General features: G+C 41.2%; 1 protein-coding gene across 8 annotated transcripts in view; it reads right to left on the reverse strand.

Annotated features, from left to right (window-relative positions):
• KIF13A (kinesin family member 13A) overlaps positions 1-12070 on the reverse strand; it is a 204032-nt gene that overhangs the window by 51037 nt on the left and 140925 nt on the right. For all 8 annotated transcript variants that reach the window (XM_026511547.4, XM_057304947.1, XM_057304948.1 and 5 more), the window contains 5 exons: positions 11927-12038; positions 11334-11546; positions 8710-8820; positions 7145-7279; positions 5083-5213 (listed from right to left, as the gene is read on the reverse strand). In XM_026511547.4, coding sequence (XP_026367332.1) covers positions 5083-5213; positions 7145-7279; positions 8710-8820; positions 11334-11546; positions 11927-12038 — 702 coding nt within the window. The remainder of the gene's footprint in view (positions 1-5082; positions 5214-7144; positions 7280-8709; positions 8821-11333; positions 11547-11926; positions 12039-12070) is intronic.

Genomic DNA, 12070 nt, shown 5'->3' on the forward strand with positions numbered 1-12070 from the left:
AGGAATCATAGAATTGTAACCACTATCAAAACACGTGATTGAAGCCATGATGATCAAGGGCCGCCAATACCCCTCAAAGACAGACAACTAGGCATGATGCGATCCTGATGGAAATACACACAAGAATGCCTATGGAATACTCTTGTCCAAATATGGGCTGAACCTGTTCAAGCTTTTATATCTAAACACCAATTCAGGAAATGCAGAAGGCGGTGGAAGATGCTACATGATGGCATGGGATGCACTGAGCAAAATGCTGACTGTGGGAAACCACCAGGTGTCTTCAACAAATAAAATGCAAGGAAAAGGGGGTGGGGAGGAATAGAGGGAGGAGGAATCTGTAGGCTAAAAGAGATGTAACAGCCAATGACAATGGTTAAATCTTACTTGATCCTGATTTCAAGAAACAGCTGAAAAGGAACATTTGTGATGCCACTGGGGAAATCTGAACACTGGCTCAATATATGAAGATTAGTAAGGAATTATTTCTAATTACTTTAGGTGTAATGGTATTGAAGCAATGTTCAAGAATACTTAATCTTTTAGACACACAAGCTGAGATATTTATGGATACAAAGTTATGTATGGAATTTGCTTTAAAATAACCCAGGAGGGAGGGAGGGGGAGATGTGGAGGGCATATAAATAAAAACAAAACTGTCTGTGAAGTGTTCATTTCTGAAGCTGGATGATGGATATATGGGGGTTTATTACACTCTTCTTTCTACTTCACACGTTTGAAGTTCTCCATCATAAAAACTTGGGGGAAAACATAAAAAGAATACCAGGTTTAAATTCTAAATAGCTATAACCAAACTGTAAAAAGACAAACAATCAGAGATGGGGAAACCACTCTGAGTCCTTGCTATACTGCCTGTATCAGGCCGTAGCTGGCGTGCACGGTGTCTCCGGGCGTGTGCTGGCCTATGCATCTGTGATTTATCTCAAGCAAATCCTGGAGCCCAACCCTTCCCTACCCTGCAGCTTTGCTGCTACAAGGGGCTATGAATTCAGGGGCTGTGAACAACTCACTGTAACAGATCTCACAGGATTTCCTGCCAATTGGAAGATCTCATCAACGGGTTCTTTAACAAAGTTAAAGCCCTGTCACTATGACTTTTCTTAGGGGGGAGAGGAAAAGTCCTCCAGAATTTTTAGTGCCGATAAATGTAGTCTCCTTATAAATGTCCCCTTCATTTAAAAAAAAGAGATTCTGCTGGTATTAAAAAAAAATCAGGAGGATAATTAACTAAAGTTTAATTTGCTAAAGAACTGTCAGGTGAAGTTTGATGGAGAAAAATAATGATTATTCTTGAGTTTTAGTTTTTCGGTAAGTTACTTTTTCTCATAGAATCTCATTATCTGGCTACTAATCTTTACAGGACTCTCCAGCTCAGTTACAGAATAAGAACTCGCCCATGAAACTCACCCTCTGTGGTAATAATATTTCAAGTTTAAGGACTACATTTTTATTGATAAAAATACCCTGGAAATGCCATCTCTGATGTTTTTCATCTGTCATACATAAATATGATAAAACTTCGGCGTGTATCTTTTACACTAACATGCTGCCTTTATTCTTGCCGATGAAAATGACTCTTAACGCTAACTCAAGCTTCAAAGGTCTGTGTCCATCTATCTGGAATTACAGACTAATTCAGTCATCTGCAGAAAGTGGAAAATGAGATCAGAATATATATGTATATCTATATCTATAAAATACACATATTTTTGCCAAAAGGACGATGAGGAGTTGTTTTTTGGGGGGGGAATTTTTAATAGAGTACTTACCTCTTCTACTTAAAAAACAAACATTCATTAGTCAGTTTTCAAGGAAAATATTTGCCCAGTTTATTAAGGTATCTCAATAATATATCCAGGTGTAAAGATAAATAGATGGATATCTAGACATACCTAATATATCTATAATCTATTATCCAGGAATAGCAGTATGAGGAAGAGAAATGTGTCACTCAATGTCCTTTATTACTTTAAACACTGAATTATAATTTAAAAATTCAGTTCCTCATTTTCATTAGCCATATTTCGATACCCAAGAGCACCATCTCACTAGTGGCTACTGAAATGGTCTTAGCAGGTATAGAACCTTCCCATTATCTCAGAAAGTTCTACTGGGTAGTGTTATTCTAGAATAAAACTAAAAACAGTTCCAAAAAAATAAGAGAGGAATATAATAAGCTTTGCCTTTTTTCTTTATTGCTAACTTTTGTGATCATTTGTATCTTTAGGGACCCTTCTATGGGGGTGTGTGTGCATGCATACACATGTGCGTGTGCACGCACACACACACGCACACACACACACACACACACACTTCTTAACACACATATAAACATCACTTTGCCATTTATAGTACGCTCTTATACAATAATATAAAGGAACAGTTATGGAAATTGCCTGCTTTGGTAATGTACCCAAGCCAAGAAATTAACATGAAAAAGTAATTTTTATGCTTTACATATTTACATATGTAAATTTACATATGCCTGGGGTTCTTGTCAAGAAGCAAATACAAAATGTGTTTGCAACAATTTATGTCCTCTCACCCAGGCCACGAGACTGCTACAGAGAACCTCGTGCTGAAGGAATCACTCGCTGCTCTAGGAAGCAAAGTTGTCAGCAGATAAGACCAACAGGTGGGCTGAAGCCCCAACTTCAGAGATAGAATTTTCAAACAAAGACCATAAAATAAGTAAAAATCTAATTATTAAAGGCACAAGAGTGGAGTACAAACAAGACTCTACCAATACAGACCAGGCCTACTGAAAAAAGAACTTTCTAAATTTCTACAAATGAAAAACAGAGACACTGAAATAAAAACTCCATACAATGGTAAGCAGCAGGTAAGACGTGACTAGAGAATGCGTGGACTCAAAGACACATCTGAAGACACAGTGACTCTCTCTTAACCCCATGTCCCTCTCTCGCTCTGTCTTCAATCCCATGACCGTCTTCACCACCATGATTCTCAACCCTCTTCCCCACCTTCCATTCTCTCCTCCTTGCATTTGTTCCTTCTATACCTACAACTCCATGGTTCCTAAACATCCCAAGGTTGCTAGTGTCTTCCTAACTGCTACATCCAACAGAAGTTTTTTAACCTCTATTTTGACCTTTTCTTCCTTACAATTTTCTCCTCCCTTGGCTTCCATCATTGTATCTTTGCGTCTATGACTCCCTTGTCTCCAGGCTCCTCAGACCATCCCTAAAACACGGGTTTACTCCTTCCACTATACACTCTGGATTCACTTTTAAGAGAGACAACACAACTAATGGCCGATTCTATATCGTGAGTGTAACTTACATTCCTAAGTCCAATGTCCAACTGGACGCATCCACACTAATACTCCAAGGACACTACAACTTCACAGGATCCCAACCTGAATCCATTACCACTCATAACCCGTCATCCTCCAAGCCTGTCCTTCCTCTTGTATTCCTATTTCGGCTTAGGATCTCCACTGTTTATCTAGTCTCCCAAGACAGAACCCTGTAACTGTTGCTGACTTCACCTTCTCTTTTACTGACTCCCCATACTGTCCCCAAGCACATCACTAAAGCCGGCTGACTCTCAAATCATTCTCAAATACATTTTGTTCTTCACTTCTTCTGCCACTTGCTGTGTTCCCATGACAATATCATAATAATATCCTAACAGAGCTCTCTTCCTCCAGTCCTGCAACCCCACACATTTCCATAGTGATCAGATCTGCAGGAAGCAGCACTTATCATCCCATATAATCACCGTTGCTTCTATACATTCTCCTCTACCAGGCTTTGAGTCCCTACACTTGGGCATTCCCTGCACAGAGCCTGAAGCAAAGAATCCTGCATAAACGCACTGCTACCCCTGGGGGTAGGAAAGGAGGAGACTGAGCAGGGTGAGGCAAAGAGCAGAAACAAAAAACGTGGCACCGGAACTGGATGTGAGGAAATTTGCTGATTAAAGTTATTTTTAGATATGGTGTGAAAAGAGAGTATGATCCAATCATATTGTACACTTTAAATATATGCAATTTTGTTAATTAAAAACCAGAGTATTAAAAAAATCCAGAGATTCTAATACAGGGAATACAGCATAAGGGAGAAGGCAACTTGAACTTGGAATAAGTAAAACTTAAGGAACAGCATCATTTCACTGTTAGATATCTTAACAATTGTATCACTGTAACACAAGACCTATAAGCTTTCATGAATCATGTATGCCATTATTGATAGTCTCAGTCTGTTATCACTTAGAAATTGATATGGCCAATATTAATAGAATAATTTGAAATGAGTGTAAGGTTTTCCTTTAAAATGAGTATTCTGGTCACAATGTTTGTGTGTTAATGAATATCGTGATAGGACTTTGTATAAACTTTATACTTGATTGTGAAGTAGTTTAAGACAGTATTTAACAGAAATTCAAAAGTAAATATACTATCCTGTCAGTTCTCAAATTTTTACATATTATAGCCTGGTTTAGGAATTTTTCATACAATGGAGTTATCTGATTAACTGCTTTCTATACAATGTATTACACTGAGTAACAACTAACTTTATTCGTTATTTTTATGTATCAGGGGCGCCTGGGTGGCTCCATCAGTTAAGCGTCTGCCTATGGCTCAGGTCATGACCCCAGGACCCTGGAATCAAGCCCTGCATTGGGCTCCCAGGTCAGTGGGGAGTCTGCTTCTCCCCCTCCCTCTGCTCCTCCCTCTCTCCCCCTGCCTTCTCTCTCTCAAATAAATAAATAAAATCTTAAAAAATAAATATTTGTACGTGTCAGGCCCTGAGCCAAGTGATTTCTGTTTTCCTATTTTTAGCCCTATGTTTCACATGAGGAAACTGAAGTTGAGACAGAAGTGTCTTATCTAAGATAACCCAGCCAGTCCAGGCAGAATAAGCCACCCCAAGGCTGGTACTCTAAATACAGCTCCCTACAATCGGAAAGAATGACCCCAAAAACCCAGTGAAGTCTTAACTCTGATATAACTGAGCCAACAGACAGGAAGGGGCAGCCTCCTCCTTCTGAAAACCAGGCTCACAGCTACGTGAAGTGGACTTTCACTTCTCTTACCTTGCATTTTCTTTCGGAGTAAGAGTAACATCGCCATCAGATGCAATATCTATCTCACAGTGCTCCGGCTGAATTCCTATCCCGAACAGCTGGATGTCCTGTGAGGTGTCTGCACCCACCCTGGTATGGTCCTAGTAACAGATCGTGAAAGAAAGGGAAAGTAACTCAACACATACTTATCACCATCAATGAATAACCCAACAGTATCTGCATGACAACATCAAACGAATCAGATGGGAGAGGCAAGATAGCTGGAGCATTACAGGTCAAAAGCATACCTTAGTACACTACATTTTAAAAATATTTAAACACTATGAAAAAAAACACACCAAACAACAGTGATTAGATATTATTTTACAATATAAGGAAACTGGACTTGGCAGGAGACTATCTTGAGTTCCATATTAACTTGACAGCTTACTATTTATGTGACCATGGGCAAGCCACTTCACAGTCTGAGCCTTTATTGGTTTCTTTCTTTCTTTCTCTTTTCCTTCCTTCCTTCCTTCCTTCCTTCCTTCCTTCCTTCCTTCCTTCCTTCCCTCCCTCCCTCCCTCCCTCCTTTCCCTTCCTACCTTCCTTCCTTCTCTCCTTCCTTCCTTTTCTTTTTTTTTGGAAAACCAGGACAATATCATCAATTTGATCTATTTAGTAGGACTCTTTCAAGGATCACCTGAGTTGATGAAAATAGCTATATAAATTCAAGAACCACTAATAGTAGTTTCATGGAAAATCGTATGATAAAAGTGGGGCCCCTGGGTCGTTCAGCTGGTTAAGCGTCTCCTTTTGGCTCAGGTCATGATCTCAGGGTCCTGGGATGGAGCCCTGTGTCAGGCTCCCTGCTCATCGGGGAGTCTGCCTCTCCCTCTGACCCTCCCCCTGCTCATGCTCTCTCTGTCTTGCTCTCAAATAAATAAAACCTTAAAAAAATAAAAATAAAATGATAAAAGTAGTTGAGTTTTGAATACCAATATTACAGAGTACTGAAGGCTGAGGGTTACAGAATGTACAGATGACCATGACTTCAAGTACCTCAAACCCCAGACATATGAGGACTGTCACTCCCACGATGCGGTCCACTGCTTATCCCTTTGTGTTTTCTATCGCTCTAAAAATCATTGAGTCACCATGACAGTAATATTTCCCTATTCAACAGAAAGACTTGGTCTTTCAAAATTAGGACTTTGGACACAATTCCTTATGCCTTAATCGTGTCCTAAATGAACAGATCTTAATTCCATGAGTGGACTTTCAGTAAGTCAAGGGCTATTTGCGCCAGATTTATGCCTCTGGAAAAAGGAGAATAAAAAGGGTAATGGAAAACTGAGGCTCCTTTCTTCGATTCTAGCTTATTTCCCATTGCCTTCTTCTGTTCACTCAAGGCAGATCAGAATCCTTAACTAGGCACCTGTTTAACTGTTGGCAAGTGGGCAGTACCTCTGCATTTAGAGATTCAGGTGTGTGGACAGTTCGATAAGCTGCCTTCAAGTCCCCAGGTCTCCAATCCTTGAGAGTTATTTAAATACCACTACATATATGTATATTCTACCATAACTCAGGAATTGTGTGCGTGTATGTGTGTGTGTACATATTAGAAATGCCCTATGTCTTTTGGGGTGCTCTGTATCAGTATCTATCAGGTACCCAACTTCAAACAGATGTCTTATTTCTCACTTAACAAAATAAGCCAGCATTTCCAAAAGTGTGGTCTGATAGAGAGAGATAAATACCGTATGATTTCACTTTATGTGGAATCTAAAAAAGACAAACAAGAAACAAAGAAAAAGCAGACACAGACTCATAAATACAGAGAACAAACTGATGGTTGCCGGAGGGGAGGTTTTGCTCTCCATGGTAAGCAGACTGCACCATCCATCCTCTTACTTTTCTTCTTCTTCTTTTTTTTAATGATGCAAAGGCAATTTATTCATTTTTTTTGGTGGGGGGGATCACTTACTTTTAATATACAAAAACCAAACCCTGGGTACAGGCGCCCAGATTCCAGCGTAAGTTGTACATGAATGAATCAGGATTGCGACTGTCTATTTATAGGCTCCCGTACCTTTAAATAATAAACCAGAAGTTCGTTGAGAGCAGGGTCCGCGTTCAGGTTGACTAAGTAGCACTTGTCGTCCCCCACCTTGATGCCCGACGTCTCCAGGGAAATCCCCATACTTTCGAGTTGTCGCTGTCTCTCCTGGGCACAAAATCAGACAAAAACAGGGAACTCTATTTGTTGCTCTAGTCACAAGACGTATCCATGGAAAGTTTCAGTCACTATTTCTGGGGACAATGCCAATGAAATGACACATCACAACCAAGTTTACCGAGTGTCTAAAACGTGGGACATCTTGAGTCAGTGTTCTCAGGGTGCTGCGGGTGAACCATACACCATCTTCCCTTTAAGGGGTTTACAGTCTAGGAGGGGGCATAAGACGACATACCTACGTCAGAAGAGGAGAGCCCTGGGCCTCTGGAAAGGAACAATGTCCTATGGGACTTCAAGGAGGGAGACTGTGATGGGTTCAGAGACCAGGAAAGGCTTCAGGAAAAGGATACACTTGAGATGTTCCTTGAAGTATAAGAAAAATTTCAAAGGAAGAAATGGGGTGGTAGTAAGGTGGGAGCAAGGTGTTCTAATGGAAGGCACAGGAGAGATTCTGGGCACACTGCATGGTTCCCGGTGGCAAGAACCCTAGTCATGTGGGGAAGTCACGGGAGAGATGGGCCTGGAAGAGCAGGTTGGTTCCTTACCGCAGAGGGCCTTGAATTCATTCATTCACTCACTCACTCACTCACTCACTCACTCATTCATTCAATATTTAAGTCTTAGGTACTGATCTAGGGCTAGAAATACAACAGCAAAGTCCCTTCATTGGTGAAAACTTATATTCTAGTGGAAAGAAACAGACCACGAGAAAATAGACACATAAAATACAGAATTTCCAATGGTGATAAGCGCTGTGAAGAAGCACAAAGCATGTACAAGACATAGGGAGTTGGGGGTATGTGTGGGAGGTGCGTGTGTCTGCATGTGTGTGAATAATACTATGAGAAACATAAAAGCAGAAGGCTTGACTAGGTCCCGGTTACTGTTTTCAAGCTATCTCTCTGGGGCAGTCCAGTATTTCCAAGTGGTCAGTGAGATTAAAATGTTCACAAAATGCACAGTGTAGATTCATAAAACTCGCATACACACAAGTGCAGCATTAGTCCTTGTCTTATATTCGATCTCAAGTAAAGTTCGTGTAGCATTTTCTCACAAGCCCAAAGAATCAAATACAATGAAAAAAACTATGATGTGCTGTCGGTTATAAATTCTCTGCCAGTCAGGTAGCATGCTTTGCCAGGTGATCCAAAATCACGAAATGGAAAAGCAGGCAACAGGCAGTGTTTCCCGTATAGCATGCCTGTTCCAACCCAGTGCTCGCCAGCACTTCTAGCAAACACATGGACCAAATGGTAGTGGATGAGAGACAATGATGTCAGCCTCGAACCCTGATCTTTGCAGTCTCCTTTAGCAGAAAGAGGTCCTTACATGGCTTTTTGAGGATGACGAGTGGCTACACAGAAAAGACAGCAAATGAAAAAGAATCACAAGATTTTAGGCCTGAATTATCAAGCTACCTGTGCGATTTCTTCTGTTTTCCTCAGCTTCTCTTCCCAAGTCACTGTTAGCTCTTTGATCAGCTTTTCAGACTCCTCGAGCTTCTCTTTCAGTTCAGGGGCCTTCATAGCCTTGAAAAAGAAACCAGAGATAGCTGACTTTCTAATTTTCCCCACCATTATTTCTAAAACAATCCCTTACTGTCCTTCATAAGTGGCTATCAACACTCTGTGGGAAGCAATTAAGTCATACACCGTCAGGGTGGGCTTTAGATCTTTATGAACCAAAAGAAATGTAAAAATAAATCACTGCTACTGTTTAAAGGAGAAAATGAACACCAGTGCCCTGAATTAAACTGATAGAAATCATTACAGAGTAATTTTATCCATCATATTTAAATTTCACATAAAGACTTTTTTTTAAGTAGGCTCCATGCCCAACATGGGGCTTGAACTCCCAACCCTGAGATTAAGAGCCGCATGCTCTACCAACTAAGACAGACAGGCGTCCTTCACATATGAAGTCCTAAAAGATGCTAAAGTTCACAGGAAAAAAGGTAACTTAAGCAGATTTCTTATTCAGTAAGACAGAGATCAACACACATCACCAATAAACACAATCCCAGTGGTGACCTACCAGGAAAGATGAAGATTTTTCTCATTCATTTTAAAATTTGACTCTGAATTATTTAAAACTACTTTCTTACTGCTGGTAATAAACTTCTCATACTTATCACTTCCTTGGAAACAGGACATCTGGGTAAAAGGGCAGCAATTTCCCTGAGTTAGCTCAGTGAGAATAACTAAGGGTCTAAATACAGATCTATATGTGCAGCTTAAAAACTTCGGGGGGCCTTTGCTTGGCAACAACACGCTTTGAAACCCTATAGCAACAAGAGCCTCTACAAAGAATAAGTCCACGAACAGGAAGGATGGCAGACTCGGACAAGAAATCCAAGTGGCGATGACATATACTCTTGCTGAGGTGTCAGAGTCTCATGGTGGTAACAGAGGCTGAGAGTGACATTTGGTGCTGGAGACAAGAGGACACCCTGGAAAACTCTATCTCGGTGAACCTTCTGTGGCCCCTCTTCTGTTCCCTCTGGCCAGGCATGGTTCTAGCCATCTGGCCTAGACGACATGGTCATGGTGGAAATGCAGATTCCGAGACAAGAGGAAAGAAGTAGCTCATCTAGCTTTACACGAATTCCAGAACCGTTACACACTTTCCTCCTAGGATCATGACTCTCGTCAAAGTTTATCAGTATTTTGATTTTTTAGGTGTTTTGCTACCCTTCTTGGCATCAATTAAAAATGATGCTCGATGCACTGAATGATTATAATCATGATAATAACAAAAACTAGCAACATTTATTGAGCACTTACAATGTTGCTAAGTGCCTTCTAGTATCAAACTTGCCCTAAGGGTTAGGGATGAAAACGATTTGTAAAACAAGACTTATAAACACATTGTTACAGTGCAACTCCACCATCACCAAGGAATAGACTGTTCAGATTCCCGGCTTTGACTCCTTTCTGCCTGTTTGTCTCAATCTCTTACTGATTACCTTTTTGATTAGATACACTGATAAATAGCCTGGTACACAAGTGCTCAAAAAATAGTATCTATTACCCTTCCCCCTCCCCCCAATGCTTAATACTCTCCTGACTACAGAGGGGTCAGAAACAAGTGGTATGAAGGAATGTGACCTTAGCAGCCCTAGGTCCACACCCAAGTAAGGCATGGGCAAGCATGTTGACTTCAGCTCAGGCATTTGGCCTTCAGTTCAGTCCTATTACCTCTTTTCAAACAAGACAGTGCCTCACCCAGTAGTTTGCAACAAGCAACAGTTACTTAGAAGAGGGTGTATTTATTCAAGCTGGGTAAAACCAAGAAGATGGTAACAATGAGAAATGACCAATTTTGTTTCCTGCCAGGAGCTAATATACATAAAACAAATAAATAAAAGACTTCTGAATTGCTCCTAATGTTTATCTGTCTTCCCTGACTTGAGGAAGAGAGGATATATAACCAACTAATCTGAAAACTGCAAGGCCTCACAGGCACATAGTTTAAAATGTTAATAAAAGCAACACATTTGGGGCGCCTGGGTGGCTCAGCCGGTTAAGCGTCTGACTCTTGATTTTGGCTCAGGTCATGATCTCAGGGTCCTGAGATCGAGTCCTGCATCAGGCACTGCGCTCAGCAGGGAGTCGGCTCGATTCTCTCTCTCCCTCTGCTTCTGCTCCTCCTCCTACACTCTCTCTCTAAACGGAATAAACTAATCTTTAAAAAATAAAAAATAGAAAAATAAAATAAAAACAACACATCTGATTCTTCGGGTTTCCTATTGGAAGAGATGTACGGCCAAAGGCCAACTGATTGACTGAAGCAAATAATGAGGCAGTAGCAACCACGGACTCTTACTCGTCTGCTTTCTCAGCTGGAGGGTGAGTTCCCGGGACAGAAGTCTGGTATTACTCATGTCGTCTTCACCATGCTTAGCATGCAGAAGATGCCAATCAACACAGATGCTGAAAGGCACGGAGATGACCTAATAAAACTGCAAGCAAGGACACCCTTCCCCACTCCGATAACACCAGCCAGGGACCTTCAGAAACAGGGAGCTCAGAGCTGCTCTTACCTCAGCCTGCGAGAGCTGCTCCTTCAGTTTCTCTACTTCCTCACGCAGTTCCCGGATGACTTTGGCGTTGGGGTCCTCATTCACGATGGCATGGTTAACAATCCTCTTGGCTCGATCTGCATATCGTAAGGTGGAGAGGGTCTCTTCATAGTTGTCTGCTGCTGGGCTAATGGTGGCTATCATAGAGGTCTGGCTGTTGCCTCCCAAATTGTCCTGCAAAATATTTCCAGTAGCATCTTAGGAAATGAGCCCCATTCTGTGCACAATACGTGGGATGAGAGCTGAAAACATGCATGCGTGACAGTCTCTGTGAAGAAGGAAATGTGCTGTGGCAATGGGTTTGTATTTCACAAATAATTTTATGCCAAGATGTGGTTTCTCTACAGTCACAACAACAATGCCCGTCAAACAGCACTACCATGGGGTAAGAAGGGCAACAGAAGCAAGTTTTCATTCTACATTCCTGGGAATTAGGATAACAGTATTGCTGGGGGGGTTGGTGTGTATTTGGTTAGCTCTGCACACACCTTTCAGCTGCCAGCTCTGAAACTGGCAAGTTTTAGTTGGAAAAGAACACGAGAACAATGAATTACCTTAAGAAGCCAAGTGAGGACTGAATCTCGATAAGGCACAAATTTATTTTTACCCTTGCCAGCTGCCTGGTCAGCCAGCGATGATATAACCAACCCCAAGGTTGTGAGAGATCTGCCAAAAGAAAAAGAATTTTTAAATTAGCT

Source organism: Ursus arctos, unplaced genomic scaffold (assembly GCF_023065955.2).
Source record: "Ursus arctos isolate Adak ecotype North America unplaced genomic scaffold, UrsArc2.0 scaffold_31, whole genome shotgun sequence".
In the NCBI taxonomy this organism is placed as follows: domain Eukaryota; kingdom Metazoa; phylum Chordata; class Mammalia; order Carnivora; family Ursidae; genus Ursus; species Ursus arctos.